General features: G+C 44.5%; 1 protein-coding gene across 4 annotated transcripts in view; it reads right to left on the bottom strand.

Annotated features, from left to right (window-relative positions):
- The window catches only part of HHAT (hedgehog acyltransferase), a 364684-nt gene that overhangs the window by 310207 nt on the left and 38573 nt on the right, over positions 1–15904 (bottom strand). For all 4 annotated transcript variants that reach the window (XM_066595598.1, XM_066595597.1, XM_066595599.1 and 1 more), the window contains exons 5-6: positions 15352–15546; positions 6631–6843 (exon numbers count right to left, since the gene is read on the bottom strand). In XM_066595598.1, the coding sequence (XP_066451695.1) occupies positions 6631–6843; positions 15352–15546 (408 nt within the window). The remainder of the gene's footprint in view (positions 1–6630; positions 6844–15351; positions 15547–15904) is intronic.

Below are 15904 nucleotides of genomic sequence, written 5' to 3'. Positions count from 1 at the left end.
TGTGTGCAGGCGGCCATAGCCATATTTGTAACATGCAATCAAACTTCATAGTCAACAATGATGCATTTTATCTCAAGCACACCAGATGCAAGTAATGAAGTAGTTGGATTGGGTGTGTTTGAGACAATACCTGATTTGCCAATGTGTGCTCTTAGGAGGGATTCTATTCAGAGGGTTGAATAATTCAGAGACTGGAATAGTCATTAAAAGTGGCATTTTGTGTTGAATTTGGAGAAACCACTTGTTATATTAGTTGTGTTGAGTTATTTAAATTGTTCTTCTTTGATTGCTTTTTTGCAAACAGTTGAACATCTGCGAATTTGGCAAATAAACTTAATTTGCTCTGGGGAGTTGAATAACTTTGATTGCCACTGTAGATAGGTAGAATTCTTCTACATATGTAATAAACTACCATTTATTTTCCTGTGTAATTTCCTCTTGCCCTCTGACCTTTCTACAGCGCTGTATATTCTAATGTAATTCCGTAAATGTTATATTTAATATCACATCTCCTCTCTAGTTAGAAGCCTTGTAATAAATTCATTGTACGCTCACATTTAAGTGATTTGATGCAGTTTGGGAAAACATCAATCTGATTGTCGTAAACAACAGAATTACCATATGTAACAATCATATATGAGCTGAAGCCGTGAAGCAGGGAGCTCACAGGAGCCGCGCCGAGCAGATGTGGGGAACCAAAGTCCTAACCTTCATTAACAAAGCAGATAATGAAATCTCTATTCTTTTCATGTAAACACTTGTAGCGGGATCAAAATATACAGTGTGATTAATATGCCCAACTACATTACGGCTAATGCATATGCATCGCTACACAACTACAACTGTGTGACTGGAATATAACCATCACTAAATCAATGTCATGTATCAGGACTGCTTCAAGGTCAAGGACTAGTAAAGCTGGAACCATTGTCTAAACTGGAGGACCCTTTTTATGTCAGCAGGACCTCCAAAAGTACACCTGTGATCACTAGGGGGTTATGCGTTATTGAAACTAATGTGACAGCCATAAAAAAACAGATACAATGGGAGAAGGGGGTGTATTAAAGGTTATGTCCACCTCTTAAAGTGGTTGTCAGAGTTAAGGAAACGCCTGTCAAGAGGTTCCCCATGCATTAAATTAAAATATCAGCAGTTACTCATCCCTCGACACTCCGCCATTCCTTCTCCACCCCTGGCTCTGGTCTCCTGGTGATGTCTGCATGCTGAGCCACCTACAAACAAGCTGCAACAGCCAATGACAGTGCTCTGCTATCTTGTCTGAGTGCTGTCATTGGCTGCTATAGCACGTTTACGGTACGTCACAGTTGCCCGTAAATAAACAGGGGAGACCAGTTGCCAGCGGTGGAAGAGAAACAGGGGAGCTAGGAGAGGTGATTTTGCTGATGTTTTTTTTAAATGCACGAGGAATCCCTTAAGTTTGGCTGCACGCGACCAGGTCAGATTCTGCATGCGGGAGCTCACAGCGGAATGAGACTCTGTGCCGGGCCGGCGTCTGCACATACCTACCATTTCATCTTCTGTTCTGTACTGTGAATGGTCCACATGGCTCGCAGTTGGACATGCGCAGTACAGATTTTTTTTTTTTTTTAAAACCCCTGCTTTTCCGGCTTCATCGCCTAGGAATGACGCGGAACCCGAGACCTTCCTACAATGTTAACTGCGGAAGGGCCGCAGGTCGGACGGCTTCCACTCCTTCAATAAAAGCTGTCCGTACGGAAAAAACACAAGAATAGAACATGCTGCGATTTTCCCTCCGCAAGCGGAAAATCGTGTTTGGTTTCCGCTCATGTGTAGGAAAAAGCGCTTTTCCATAACATGTTATAGACTGTATTTGCTGCAGAATTCGGAGTCGGACACCCGTTCCGGATTCTGCTTTGCAAATCTGGCCGTGTGCAGCTGGCCTTACTCGGGCAACCCTTTTTAACTATTGATAAGCTATTCTTTTTTTTTTAGATCTTTATTCATATCAAAAACAGACATGTTATAAATTTGGTCTAAACTTGCATGAACAGAATGTAAATTTTGGTAAGATTGCGGAGAGCATAATCATAAAAGCGTGGAAATACTTATTGGTATAATATAATGCAAATTATCTAATCAGCGGTACAATCTGTGTGATTTGGAAAAAAACAGTTAACAGAATTAAAGTCAGTAATTCCAGAAAAAGGTAGGGGAGAAAAGAAGGGGGGGGACAGATTGGGTGTTCCAGCAAGTAAACAAGAAAATTAGAAGACATCTTCTAATTGAAATAGTGTGAGCCGTGGGTTCCACATTTTATAATATTTCGAAATATTGTTGCTTCAAAGGGCTAAAATTTTTTCAAACACACTGTGTTCTGAGATTAAACAAATCGGATGAATTTGGGAGTTTTGGGTCTTTTGGGATTGACATGTCTGTGACAAATTGTATGAGTGAAAACACTATCCCAACATGGCGTCAGGGACTGACAGGACCAGAAAATATGTATGTAGGAGCCCTCTATACCCCACTGTTTCCAACAGATGGGATCTGAAGACAGTCCCCTTCTCGCAAGTTGTGACGGGGTGAAGTACCATCTAGTCAGCAGTTTGGTTTGAGCTTCTGTCAAGGATGCACCTCTAAATGCCCGTCTGGCCAACCTGAAGGCCCCAATCTAGTCCCTGAGACCTCTGGCTTTCCTCCTGACAATGATATCTAATCCTGTGTACTATGATGTGAGATCTACAGATACAGACCTCTGGCTTTCCTCCTGATAATGATACTCGCCTTATCCTTTGTACCTGACACCACCTGTTGCTGACTCCTGGCTCTCCTCTGATTACTCTCTGGAACTGCATGGCTACTACACCTGCGGCTCTAAACCTAGCTCCAGAAACACTACAGTCCCCCACTCAGGACCCCCGCTGATCAGCTGTTCACTACACCGCTCACAGGGTAACCAACTCAGTACACTGAAATGTTTACAAACAGTTTGTTTCTTGCTCTGTGCACACTGTTAGCAGGCTGGCAAACAGCACCGCAGACCGCCACCGATCAACTTTTGATGACCTATCCTAAGCATAGGTCATCGATACTCAAGAGGTAGATAACCCCTTTAAAACTGGGGTTTCATATGTCAGTCCTAATTAGAAGTAGGCTGAAGTATGATGCGCCAAATTTTTAAGAGGCACACTATTAATGCGACTGCAGAGGCTAATCACTGGCTTGAGCAGTTATGTGTGCATGAATGGCATGTAATCACTGAGGCCATTGATTGACTTCAGAGGTCATGAGAATCATGAATGGCATGTGATTTCTGCAGAAGCTCAAGTGATCGATCGAAGCAATAGGAGTAGCTGCACTGGACTGCCAAAACGTTTACCGGTTGACAATTGCTTGGCTTTTTTATCTCAATCCATTTCCTGCTTATTACTCCACTTCCTGCCATTACCAACTTTTTCAGAAGTCCTGGAAAGCCCCTTTAAATAGTATTTTTAGCCCTCAGACAGGAATGTGAAAAGATACCGACAGATTACCTTTAGGGTGCCCACCCACTAGCGTTTTTTTACTGCGAAATTCGCAGCGTTTTTTTTTTCTGCAGGGGTCTTTGGGCTATGGGACATGCAAAGCTAAAATCGCGATCGCGCAAAATCGCGATATCGCGGTATATCGCGATTTTGCACGATCGCGATTTTTACATTACAAGTCCCATAGACCCCCTGCAGAAAAAAAAAAACCTGCGAATTTCGCAGTGAAAAAAAACGCCAGTGGGTGGGCGCCCTTAAGAGGCTCTGCAGTCCTAAACAATTTAAAGGGAACCTGTCAAATCTCTAAACTAAGTTATGGTGCTGTTAGGGGACATAACAGGGAGACGGGTGCTGTATTTTTCATACTTACCTACTCTCGCGTTCCAACGCTTTCACCCAGTGAAGACTGTGCGTCGCATGAAGATATGAGTCTTTTCAGATTACCGTGCCTGTGCTCCCCCTACAAGTCAATGGAAGAGCATACACACGACACTCTGAGTCAGATTTTCGTGTGGCACGCCGACTTCACCAGGTGACAGTGCTGGAATGCAGAAGCGGTCGAGTATAAAAATAGGTCACCTGGCTCCATGTGACGTGCCCTAAAGCACCATAACTTAGTTCATAGTGCTGTGGGGCTGTGATAGATTCTTTTTAGGCCATATTGATTTAGCAATTATAGTTTGGCTTTAGTCATGAACAGGGAGGTTTTCTATGGCTCCTTTAATAAATGCACGTTGTAATTATACCCGTAGTCTGAGCCATCAATTACACAGACACCCCCGTGGATGGGGCACGGACTGCAGTTGCATTTAATTCAGCATAATCTGAAGTGATATAACAGAAATGTCTCTCTCAGGCTGGAGACATTACTAAACACCCACACTAACCTGTGTCACATTAGAAATGTATATGAAATTATTCGTCATAGCAACACATCTAGAAAAAGAACAGAAAGTATAATTTAGGTGCCGTGGGGAGCAGCGGCAATGTGAAAGGTTCAGACTTTTAAGAGGTAGCAGATCTGAGTACTGGCATAAGCAGCACATAGCTGATATAGCTGATATAAAAGATATACTTTTATATGAGATCACTGGAGTAGCTTGAAGCCCACGGGTTCCACCATGGTCCGCAGCTTGAAGCCCACGGGTTCCACCATGGTCCGCAGCTTGAAGCCCACGGGTTCCACCATGGTCCGCAGCTTGAAGCCCACGGGTTCCAGCATGGTCCGCAGCTTGAAGCCCACGGGTTCCAGCATGGTCCGCAGCTTGAAGCCCACGGGTTCCAGCATGGTCCGCAGCTTGAAGCCCACGGGTTCCAGCATGGTCCGCAGCTTGAAGCCCACGGGTTCCAGCATGGTCCGCAGCTTGAAGCCCACGGGTTCCACCATGGTCCGCAGCTTGAAGCCCACGGGTTCCACCATGGTCCGCAGCTTGAAGCCCACGGGTTCCACCATGGTCCGCAGCTTGAAGCCCACGGGTTCCAGTATGGTCCGCAGCTTGAAGCCCACGGGTTCCAGCATGGTTCGCAGCTTGAAGCCCACGGGTTCCAGCATGGTCCGCAGCTTGCAGCCCACGGGTTCCAGCATGGTCCGCAGCTTGAAGCCCACGGGTTCCACCATGGTCCGCAGCTTGAAGCCCACGGGTTCCACCATGGTTCGCAGCTTGAAGCCCACGGGTTCCACCATGGTCCGCAGCTTGAAGCCCACGGGTTCCACCATGGTCAGCAACTTGAAGCCCACGGGTTCCACCATGGTCTGCAGCCTGAAGCCCACGGGTTCCACCATGGTCCGCAGCTTGAAGCCCATGGGTTCTACCATGGTCCGCAGCTTGAAGCCCACGGGTTCCACCATGGTTTGCAGCTTGGAGTTCATGGGTTTCACCATGGTCCCCCAACTGTCATGTGCAGTACATTCATATTACATAGCATCTACACTGAATGGCCATTTATTAAAGACCCAAATCTAGTAGTGTGTTAGACATCCTTTGTAGTTGCTGCAAGATGGTGGTACTAACATGTTCTGAACAAGTGGCAGGAAGGGTTTATCGATTCATGCTGCTTCAGCTAAATTCTGACCTCCCATCAGCAACAGAAATCTGGATTCATATGACCAGGTGATGGTTCTCCACTGTTCAGTGATACGATTTTTGTACTTTTTGCCCACTGGATTTTTGTCTTTCTGTTTCTTTTTGACACTAATGTAATTGGAACCTGTCATCTATTTTAACCAATCTGTGTTAAGGGATGATGAGCTGTGCCTTCAGACACATTAGTTGGAGCATCAGAGTTGTATCTGGTTGCAATTTGCTTGACTGTGCCCCGCCTGTTTGTCAAATTGATTGTTAACATCCATCTCTGACCCCGAGGATCCTCTTTCGCTGGATATTTTTCCTCCATCACTTTTAGTATATTCTCCACACTCTTACACAAGAAAACTGCACAAGCTTGGAGGTGGATGAAATCCTGACCCCAGCATGTTTAGCACCAATGACCAGGCCTTGTTGGAAGTCACTCAGATCCCTCAATTGTCCCATTCTAATGTGGAGTCACACTGCAACTAATCCATGGAAAATGTGCTCACTCGATTGTAGGCTGCACTCTGGAGTCACAGGTCTAGTTTCCATACAGGGAAGTTCTAATCGTGAAATGGACAATGCCTCTAATAAAGTGAGTTAACCACAATAAAGTGGACATTGTGTGGAAGGTATACTTTTAAATGGGATCAGAGGTGCAGCTTAAAGGCTGTACGTACCACCAGCATCTCCAATGGGTAATAGCTTCATAATATATAGTATCTATATACACAAATTAGCCATAACAAAAAAATGGGAGTCCTCTGATCTCCATTTGGGCAAGCTGAAATGGTGACTGCATCCACATACAGGAACAAGTACAATAGGCCATTTCTCAGGTGCCCCCTGATTTACCAATAGATGAAGGTCCCAGAATTATCCTGTGGTTATACCATAATTCAGGTGCACTCTCCATTCTTCATACTCATCCATTTGCTTACTGAAGAGTAGTTCACAGTTTCTTATGGACATGTTTGCATTATATCGCTGCGGAATATGTTGGCCCTATATAAATAAAGATTATTATTATATCCCCAGACGATCATGGCACTTACCTGTTTAGAGAAATCATTGTAGGTGACAATCGGACCGTTGTGAAAGAGGGGGTAATAAAAGGCATACAGCATCAATGACGGTAAAGAGAAGTTGGCCTTGTCGCTTGCATGGAGGCTGCTGTATTCCAGACAGTAACTTGTGTAAAACAGAGAACGCACGGTGAGAGTGAACTGCAGAAGGTAGAACTCGTTCTCACTGTCATACCAAGCCCGCTGGAAATAAGAAGACGGGAAAATCAGATGACTAACAAGTTTAATAGCAGATATATACTGTATAAACTGGCTTCTAATACAGGGAATATATTGCTTTAATTATTTTGTTCCGATTTCAAGTTACATGTTTTCTTCTCTATTTACTTTCAAAGATAAATTCACATTTCTACTGATTTCCTGTGACTGGAGAGTAGAGCATTGGGGGAGCTTAGAAAAGTTAGGGCTAAATCCGCTTTACACGAGACGATTATCGTGCAAATCGCTCATTGGATCGAGCGGTGTGCAGGATGAGTTGTGCCATTAGGGCGCTTTCAAACAGGATGGAAGATTCTGCTGCCAAAATCCACAGGTGTAAATGTGGGTTTTCACCCAGAGTTGCTGGCTGTCATTTTCAATTAAGCATCAAAATCCACAAGTTAAACATGCGGATTCCAGTGGGGATATTTATGCATGGTGGAATAATCTGCAGTGTCCTGCAGAATATTCATCTCTTGTGAAAGGCCCTTAGGCTTTGTTCCCATCTAGCATTCTATCTAGAAGTTTCTACATATAATATACTCCAAATATAATGGAAATGAAGGGAACCCATGTTGAGAGGACAGCTAAGTGCTGTCCGTTTCACTAATGACAGTTCCATTCAGGGATTTCAGCACAATGCTATTTTTGGCTTACATGACGGAACCCCCAGATGGAACTCCACAGCGTGGAGAAAAGCACTGAGGGGATGAAGCCTAAGGTGGACGTGATGAAGAGAAAAACAGTAGAGTATGGATAAGCAGGACTGGAAAAGGAAGAAAGGGAAAGACATGAAAAAAAGGAGAAAGCGTGAGAGGCTGGCCGAAAGAAAAGGCAGAGAGGTGGACAGAAAGAAAATCCAGAGAGGTGGACAGAAAGAAAAGCAAAAGGAAGAGAGGTGGGCTGAAAGAAAAGGCAAAGAGGCCAGCCGAAAGAAAAAGCAGAGACGGGCCGAAAGAAAAAGCAGAGAGGCTGGCCGAAAGAAAAAACAGAGTGACGGGCGGAAAGAAAAGGCAGAGTGACGGGCGGAAAGAAAAGGCAGAGAGACGGGCCGAAAGAAAAGGCAGAGAGACGGGCCGAAAGAAAGGGCAGAGAGGCCGGCCGAAAGAAAAGGCAGAGAGGCCGGCCAAAAGAAAAGGCAGAGAGGCCGGCCAAAAGAAAAGGCAGAGAGGCCGGCCAAAGGAAAAGGCAGAGAGGCCAGCCAAAGGAAAAGGCAGAGAGGCCGGCCGAAAGAAAAGGCAGAGAGGCCGGCCGAAAGAAAAGGCAGAGAGGCTGGCCGAAAGAAAAAGCAGAGAGACGGGCGGAAAGAAAAGGCAGAGAGGCGGGCTAAAAAAAACCCAAAGAGATGGGTCGAAAGAAAAGGCAGAGAGGCAGGCAAAGGAAAAGGCAGAGAGGCCGGCCAAAGGAAAAGGCAGAGAGGCCGGCCAAAGGAAAAGGCAGAGAGGCCGGCCAAAGGAAAAGGCAGAGAGGCCGGCCAAAGGAAAAGGCAGAGAGGCCGGCCAAAGGAAAAGGCAGAGAGGCCAGCCAAAGGAAAAGGCAGGGAGGCCAGCCAAAGGAAAAGGCAGGGAGGCCAGCCAAAGGAAAAGGCAGAGAGGTCGTCCAAAAGCAAAGGCAGAGAGGCCGGCCAAAGGAAAAGGCAGAGAGGTCGTCCAAAAGCAAAGGCAGAGAGGCCGGCCAAAGGAAAAGGCAGAGAGGCCGGCCAAAGGAAAAGGCAGGGAGGCTAGCCAAAGGCAAAGGCAGGGAGGCCAGCCAAAGGCAAAGGCAGAGAGGCCGGCCAAAGGAAAAGGCAGAGAGGCCGGTTAAAAAAAAAAGCCAGAGAGGCCGGCTTAAAAGAAAATGCCTGAGAGTCTGGCTCGAAAGAAAAAGCCAGAGAGGCGGGCCGAAAGAAAAGGCACAGAGACGGGCAGAAAGAAGATGCAGAGAGGCGGGCTCAAAGAAAAGGAAAAGGAAGAGAGGCGGGCCAAAAGAAAAGGGTGAGAGGTGGAAAGAAAGAAAAAGGTGAGAGGCAAGTCAAAATAAAAGGCTAAGAGGTGGGAAGAAAGAAAAGGGGGGAGGGAGGAAGGGTAAAAGAAAGAAAAGGGGGAGAAGGAGAAAGGTAGAAAGAAATTTGGTAGGAAAGAAAGGGGAAAAAGGAAGGAATCCCAGAGCTCCAAGTGGCTTCAAATTGGATTCCCTATCAGTGTATTATTTCATCATTATCCACATAATCTTATTTCTGACTGGTACAAAATCAATCATTTACATTTCCCAGAAACTTGTGATTGCTTTTTCATTGCTTAAAATCTATAAGCCATCAGTGTCTGCACACGTCTTTGGGAAGATGTAATTCCATATATTAAAACATATTATCGGTAGTCTATAAGAGCTCTGCTGACAAAGGTGGTGAATGCGAGAGAAATCATAACTAAAGGAATGAGCTCAAAATTATGACTTTAATTGTTATACAGTAGTAGCAGAATTACCTGGCTTCAAACATGGTCGAAAAACTATGGGTAATTATGTCAATAAAGTAGCAATTTTACATTAAAATTGCTAGCCCAGCGGAGTACTGCCTCTGGAATGGATATCTATAGAAGTTTTGTGACTACCGCTTTCCATTGTAACATCTTTGAAAAGTTGAATACTAGAGCATTTACAGTATTTTAGGTGTTTTAGGCTAGGGTCTCCAACAGAGGTATAGCTATAGGAGTGTAGCAGTAGCAATTACATCCAGGTTCTGGTGCCTGAGAGAGCCCAAAAGGTTCCTCTACCACATAAATGGTATGAGGGGAAGAGGCGTGTTACAGGTTTTTTCTTTGGGGCCTAGAAGCTACAAGTTGTGCCTCTGGTCTCCAAAGTTCTGCTAAAAAATTCTAGGAGAGGCTGGAGAAGCCAGCAGGACAGGAGTGAGAGGTAATGGGACATTATAACCCCCAGACTACAGCTGTGCCGCTGATTTCATCTTCAGATTGTCAGGAAGAGTTTTTTTTTCTATTCCGTAAAGGATGGGATTGAAAAGAAAATAACCTCAACTTCAATGGCTGCAGTTTCCTATATAGATGTGATATGCATTCCGTGCGTCCAGCTCCTCGCAGTGCAGTTTGTATAGGGCACCGCAGGGAAAGAATTGAGGAAGGTCTACAGGATGAAGGGAAACAGCTTGTACTTTACCAAATACATTATCTAAAAATATACATACGTAATAACCCCGTGATTACATGCTGGATAAAAATGTGGTTTCATAAACAGCATTTTTTTTTGTTTTTTTTAGACTTCACTGCAGTTTTAGATGCAGCTTTTTGAGCCAAAGCCAGAAGAGGATCCAGCCGGAAGGAGGAGTGAAGGAAATAAGATTTCCCATTCTCTTTCAAACGGCTTATTATTAGCTTCTGGGTGAGACTCTCTGCTTCTCTCTCACTCTGCAGCAACTTTCTCCTCTGCTCTCCTCTCCACAGACATCTATGGGCAGCATAGGACAACCCCCTCCCCCCTCCCTCCCAGACACACTTCCTGTAGTCCATTGGGGTGTCTCTGTTAATAGAGATGGACTTCGCATGACAACCAGCAGTGGGCAAATAGTTATAAGGCAGTGAGAACCCTACTGGCAGCACTTAGAGGGAGTTTTCAGCACGTTATTTCACCATTTTAGGTAAATGAAGCATTGAGGCTCTCTTCACACTCCCGTCACAGGCTCCATGCAGGCTTCCGTCACAGGCTCCATGCAGGCTTCCGGCGCAGATCTGTCCATAAATCCCAGAGAAAATAGTGCAGCATGCTGCACTGTTGTAACTGAGGAAATGCCGCAGAGACCCCATTACGGTGAATGGGGTCCATCTAGCAGACTTTGGTTCCATCACAGGACAAATTCGTTTACTGCAGGGTTTCCACTTTTCTGTTCGAATGACAGAAAGGGAGAGCAGAAGCTCGAATGCAAATTTGAGCATAGTCTGAGCCCAGCACACATGGGCGGAATTTTTGCTGCGGAATCCTAAACAGGCGTCTGGCTCCGGATGCCGCAGCAAAAACCCTCCATAGCATGCAATGCAAAAAAGATTCTTCATGCACACGAGTGGAAACCAATGTGGATTCCGCGGGAAAAGCAGGAGTTTAAAAAAAAAAATTGTACTGTGCCTGTCCAACGGCAAGCCGTGCTGGCCATCTGTAGAATAGATAAGCCGGAAGAATAGAGGTCCGCGCAGATGCCACAGTCTGCACACAGGTACGCAGGGTCACCTGTCGCGGTCAGGCCCGGATTCCGTGCAGGCAGAATTCGGACCTGCCGTGTGCATGAGACCTTAAGCAGGTTATCCTATTGCAATCTGCAGGGCTGGTTTCTCAAACTCGCTGGCAGTTACACAAAGGAAGGGGACAGGGTGCCATAGCTCTCAAGTTGTTCCAAAACTACAACTCTCATCATGTCTGTGGCGCAGAGTGTTAAGCTCTCGCTTACGACCTAAAGGTTGCGAGTTCAATCCCTGCATGGTTCAGGTAGCCGGCTCAAGGTTGACTCAGCCTGCCATCCTTCCGAGGTCGGTAAAATGATAATAATAAATTACCTGAAAGCCCTGTGGAATAAGTTAGCACTATACCAATAACAAGTCCCTTTTCCCCCTATCATTCACAAAGTTGAAATTTTACAACAGCAGGATAGCCACAATAATTAAATTGGCCACCTAAATGGCTAACAAGATGACTAGAAAATAGGCTGAAACATATGTGACTGGGTGAGTCCTGTTTCCAGGAGACATAGAAGGAGGTGGACGAGGCACTTCGGGGAGTTATTTAGTAGGTGCACTGATCTATGCGGAGCCTATGCTGGTGATTGGTTGACTTTGGACTTATTACTTTACAATCATGTACCCTGCTAGTTATGACCCGCAGTGCAATCCATGGATGAAACCACGCTGCATGGTAGACGCACTGGCAATGCTGAAATGCTGTGTTGGGAAGAGGGTCTTACCTCCTAGTCATTCCTATCCTGCCAGCAGTGTGAAGACTGTATGTTGTGGAAGGACACAGTGAGAAAGGTTTGAGAAACTGGATGACATTATCTGCGGAGACGGGAAGGACAAACGCCCGCTGTAATCCCAACACATACTGATCAATGATAGTTTAGCTTTAGGCTAGGATTCCCATATCTTCTGCAGCGGTAATCTATTGTTCCTTATTAACAGCCATTTGAAGCCAGAGAAAAAAATATGTAGGAAATACTGAAAAGGGTCCACCCCCATGATTACTATTTTATCCGATCTAGCGAAGAAGGAAGATGCAGGGTTAATGGTTAAAAAAAGTAATGTTACAATTTATAGTGCATGATCATTCACAAGGATACATTTATGCAAACATCGGACATTTCCAACGCTGAACACAATTTTTTTTCATTTATCAACATATATAAGTCTGAAATCCTAGGTAGACTAATTTCTTGTATCTCTTTAGTGGTCAAAACTCAGATTTTCTGAGTGTTTCCCCTAAAATAAGACCCTGCCTTATATTAATTTTTGCCACAAAAGAGGCACTAGGTCTTATTTTTGGGGGAGGTCTTATTATACTTACCTAGTAGCCTCATTCCAGGTCCTTTTTGCTGCTCTCCACAGCTCTGACACTCTTCCCGCAGTCCTCGGCTGCTCATACAACATTACTTCCTGTTATGGGATTCATAAATCCCACCTCCAGGATGCGATGGCTGTGATTGGCTCTTCGATCGCTGCTCAGCCAATCAATGCAGCGCTGAATAAACCAATGCGATGGCAGTGATTAGATTATCCAGCACTGCATTGATTGGCTCAGCAGAGGTTGAAGAATGAATAAACAGCCATCACGGTGTAGGGGCGGGATTTATGAATTGGTTAAGCCACGGCCAATCACAGGTATCCCATTGGTTCATCCAGCATTGTATTGATTGGTTCTTTGACCGCTGCTCAGCCAATCACAGCAATCGCTTCCTGGAGGTGGGCTTTATGAATCCCTTAACCAGGTAGCGATTCTGTACGAGCGGCTAAGGAATGTGGGAACCGCTCCGAACCTATAGAGAGCAGTGGGAGCGGCCTGGAACGTGCCTGCTGCTAGGTAATGTATTCTTTTTTTTATGTAGTCTAACTAGGGCTTATATTTCAAGCCCCCCCCAAAAAAAAATTAGGCTAGGTCTTATTTTCAGGGAAACGGGGTACAGAGCTCCAAATCCCCTGTACAGCCACAGGAATAAATAGTCACTGTCGTTTCAATAATATGTTCTAATATAGTGACCCATATAATGACTGTAAAGTTGCCCTGAGTGATGCTTACTGCCTAAAATATTCCTCTAGGGGTCTCCCTTCTGTCTTAGTTGCTGTCAAGATAAATTTGTCTGTAGCCGCAAAGATGCCGAGATGGATTACCAAGAAGCGGGGAGCTGTAGCTTGTAGAACACTGCTGTCTCCGCTCTAAACTCTCCTCTTTCACACGTTGCAATTTCGCCACAGTTTCTGTGCCCAAATCTGCAATGAAGGCCACACTATTTTGGCATTCTATTAAATGCTATGGAACTTTGTGCCGTTTTTCATACAATGTAGAGTTTTCGAGATCCATGTTGCAGAAAAAAAGAACTCTTGATGCGGTTTCAACGTTGAGAGGCCACATGGGGATTTGCCCCATTGACCCTTCCAAGGCTCAGCTTTGGATTTCTGCTGTGGAGTGAAGTGTCAGATCTATGTTGGAAAAATGTGACATTTTACTGTACTGTGTGATCTAAGCTTAAGGGCAAGCAGAGGAGGGGGGCTTTCTGATCTGGGCTAGCATCCCTTGGTCCGAAGAAGCCGCAATGCATGGTGGAAAGTGAGGGCAGGAAGTTCCGGTACAGACAGTGTTGGCAGAACACTAAGACACTGCAAGCGACCATTCGAATCAATGTCCAGCAAGCAGGAAAACATCAGAATCGGGGTACTTTGGGCTATATACTGTAAGACAGGTATTAGCAAAACTGTATATAAGCAATGCGTGGCATAGGTGCTGCAAGCCCATGCTTTTCATTTATTTTGCTGCGAAATGGCAGGCATGCATTAAATGAAAATTATGCATGCTTGCAGCCACCACTAGGGGGAGCTTAGAAGCATACTGCATACATCAATGCGTATTTTATGTGGTGTTATGAAACTTTACTGTTGATGATCTGTCCTCAGGCTGATTTGTGGGGGGCTTGGGATATTGGGTCAGTTGTCATTATATACAGAGTAGACAGCTCTGTTCGTAGTGCAGCAGCTCTGTTTAGTATTACAGACACAGCGCCCACTGAATTTTATGGCTGCACTATGGTCAGAGCTGTCTGCTTCTGGTTCTGTCTATAATGACAGCTGGCCTGAGATCAGCTAACTGACAGGGATCCTTAGTGGCTGATCAATAGTAGAGTCCCAGACAACCCTTTAAAATTCAATAATACTACAGTGCATAGTTAGCTCCCTCTAGGGGTGACTTCTGGCAGTCAGAGTTTTGTAATTTCACCCTACAGCAGCATTTTCCAACTGTGAGAACCCACCAGGAGCGCTGCAACACTTCAGTGCTTCTTTGGAGGAAATTTTATAATCTGCATCTAGAAAACACACCAGACACTCGGCATGTCTACCAGAAGCGCCGCCCCTGATGCTGCACACAATTTTTGTGTGTCTCGCATGTTACTTGTTTTAGCCTTTTATTTTAAAGGTGCGACGGACCTTTTCTGTAGTATAGTGTTACCTTGGTTAGTTATTCCTTTCTATCTGAAACTTCTGGAGTTCTACTCCTCAGGTGGTCATGTGATCTAGTTCTGACCAGCTCAGATCTACTTGGTTTCATATTCTCTCAAACTAAACAATTTTGAAGTGAGCATAATCCCTGTCATGGACCCTACCATACATGTTATTCACAGTTGCCGATTATAATCACACAGCTGCTGTCACACAGTTATAATAGAGGAGATCACAGCTCATCCTTATGACTGTATACTTAGGATCTGTAGCTTATTTAGAAGAAGATAGAATATAATGATAATTTAAACTGTCCTCCCTGCAAAGCAGAGATGGTATAGTCTCTAGCTGATCATGTAATGTAATGCTGATGCATCATGCGATTAATAGCTCAGAATAGTGAAAGAAGCATCAATATGGTGTCACATAAGCATCAGACAGGAGGCCATAATGCATGGGAGTATCTGCAATATGCAAATTTTTCCCTGAGAGACAGTTTTTCCCAGGGATTGCCCAGTGTTTCAGTGGTTGGGGACCGCTGATGTAAAACAGGAGATTTAGAGTTGTGTGTTGGAAAAACAGACCGCAACCCCCTTTAGAATATATTCAGATATTTAATAGCTTGGCGTTAAAATACCAACATTGTCATCATGACAGCTGCCATAGTCTAGTTGTCTTGTGGTACAGTGCAAGAGATGTATTACTCCACAGCTATACAGGGCAACAGTCTGGTGGACATATTGGGTGTCCCAAGACAGCGTTATAATTTGTACATCCAGTAATATAAAAGACTCTATTCTTCAGTATAATCGCTTACCTGCACGTCCTCCACCGACTGATTGTGCAATAACAAAAGCATAAACACTGAGCTCAGCCATGTAATAATGGGAGTCCTCATCTGCGCCATAACATAGAATATGACCGTATTGAGGAAAACGGTGGCCAAGCCTTTAGTCCCCAGTACCAGCCAGCATGCCACCATGCCATATACCATCAGGAGCCAAGGGCGATACTGGAAGAGAAAGACTGTATTAATTGAAAAAACTAAAAGTTATAAATATGCAATCTTTTGCTATCATACATGAAATAAAGCAAGTAGTTAATGTACAGTATAAGAAGATAGATAGATATGAGATAGATAGATATGAGATAGATAGATATGAGAAAGATAGATAGATATGAGATAGATAGATAGATATGACATAGATAGATAGATAGATAGATATGAGATAGATATGAGATAGATAGATAGATAGATAGATAGATAGATAGATAGATAGATAGATAGATAGATAGATAGATATGACATAGATAGATATGAGATAGAGAGATAGATAGATAGATATGAGATAGATAGATAGATAGATATG

This window comes from Eleutherodactylus coqui, chromosome 3, assembly GCF_035609145.1.
Source record: "Eleutherodactylus coqui strain aEleCoq1 chromosome 3, aEleCoq1.hap1, whole genome shotgun sequence".
NCBI classification, from domain to species: Eukaryota; Metazoa; Chordata; class Amphibia; order Anura; family Eleutherodactylidae; genus Eleutherodactylus; species Eleutherodactylus coqui.
The sequence above is the reverse complement of the archived record's forward strand: the minus strand, read 5'-3'. Positions and strand labels throughout refer to the sequence as shown.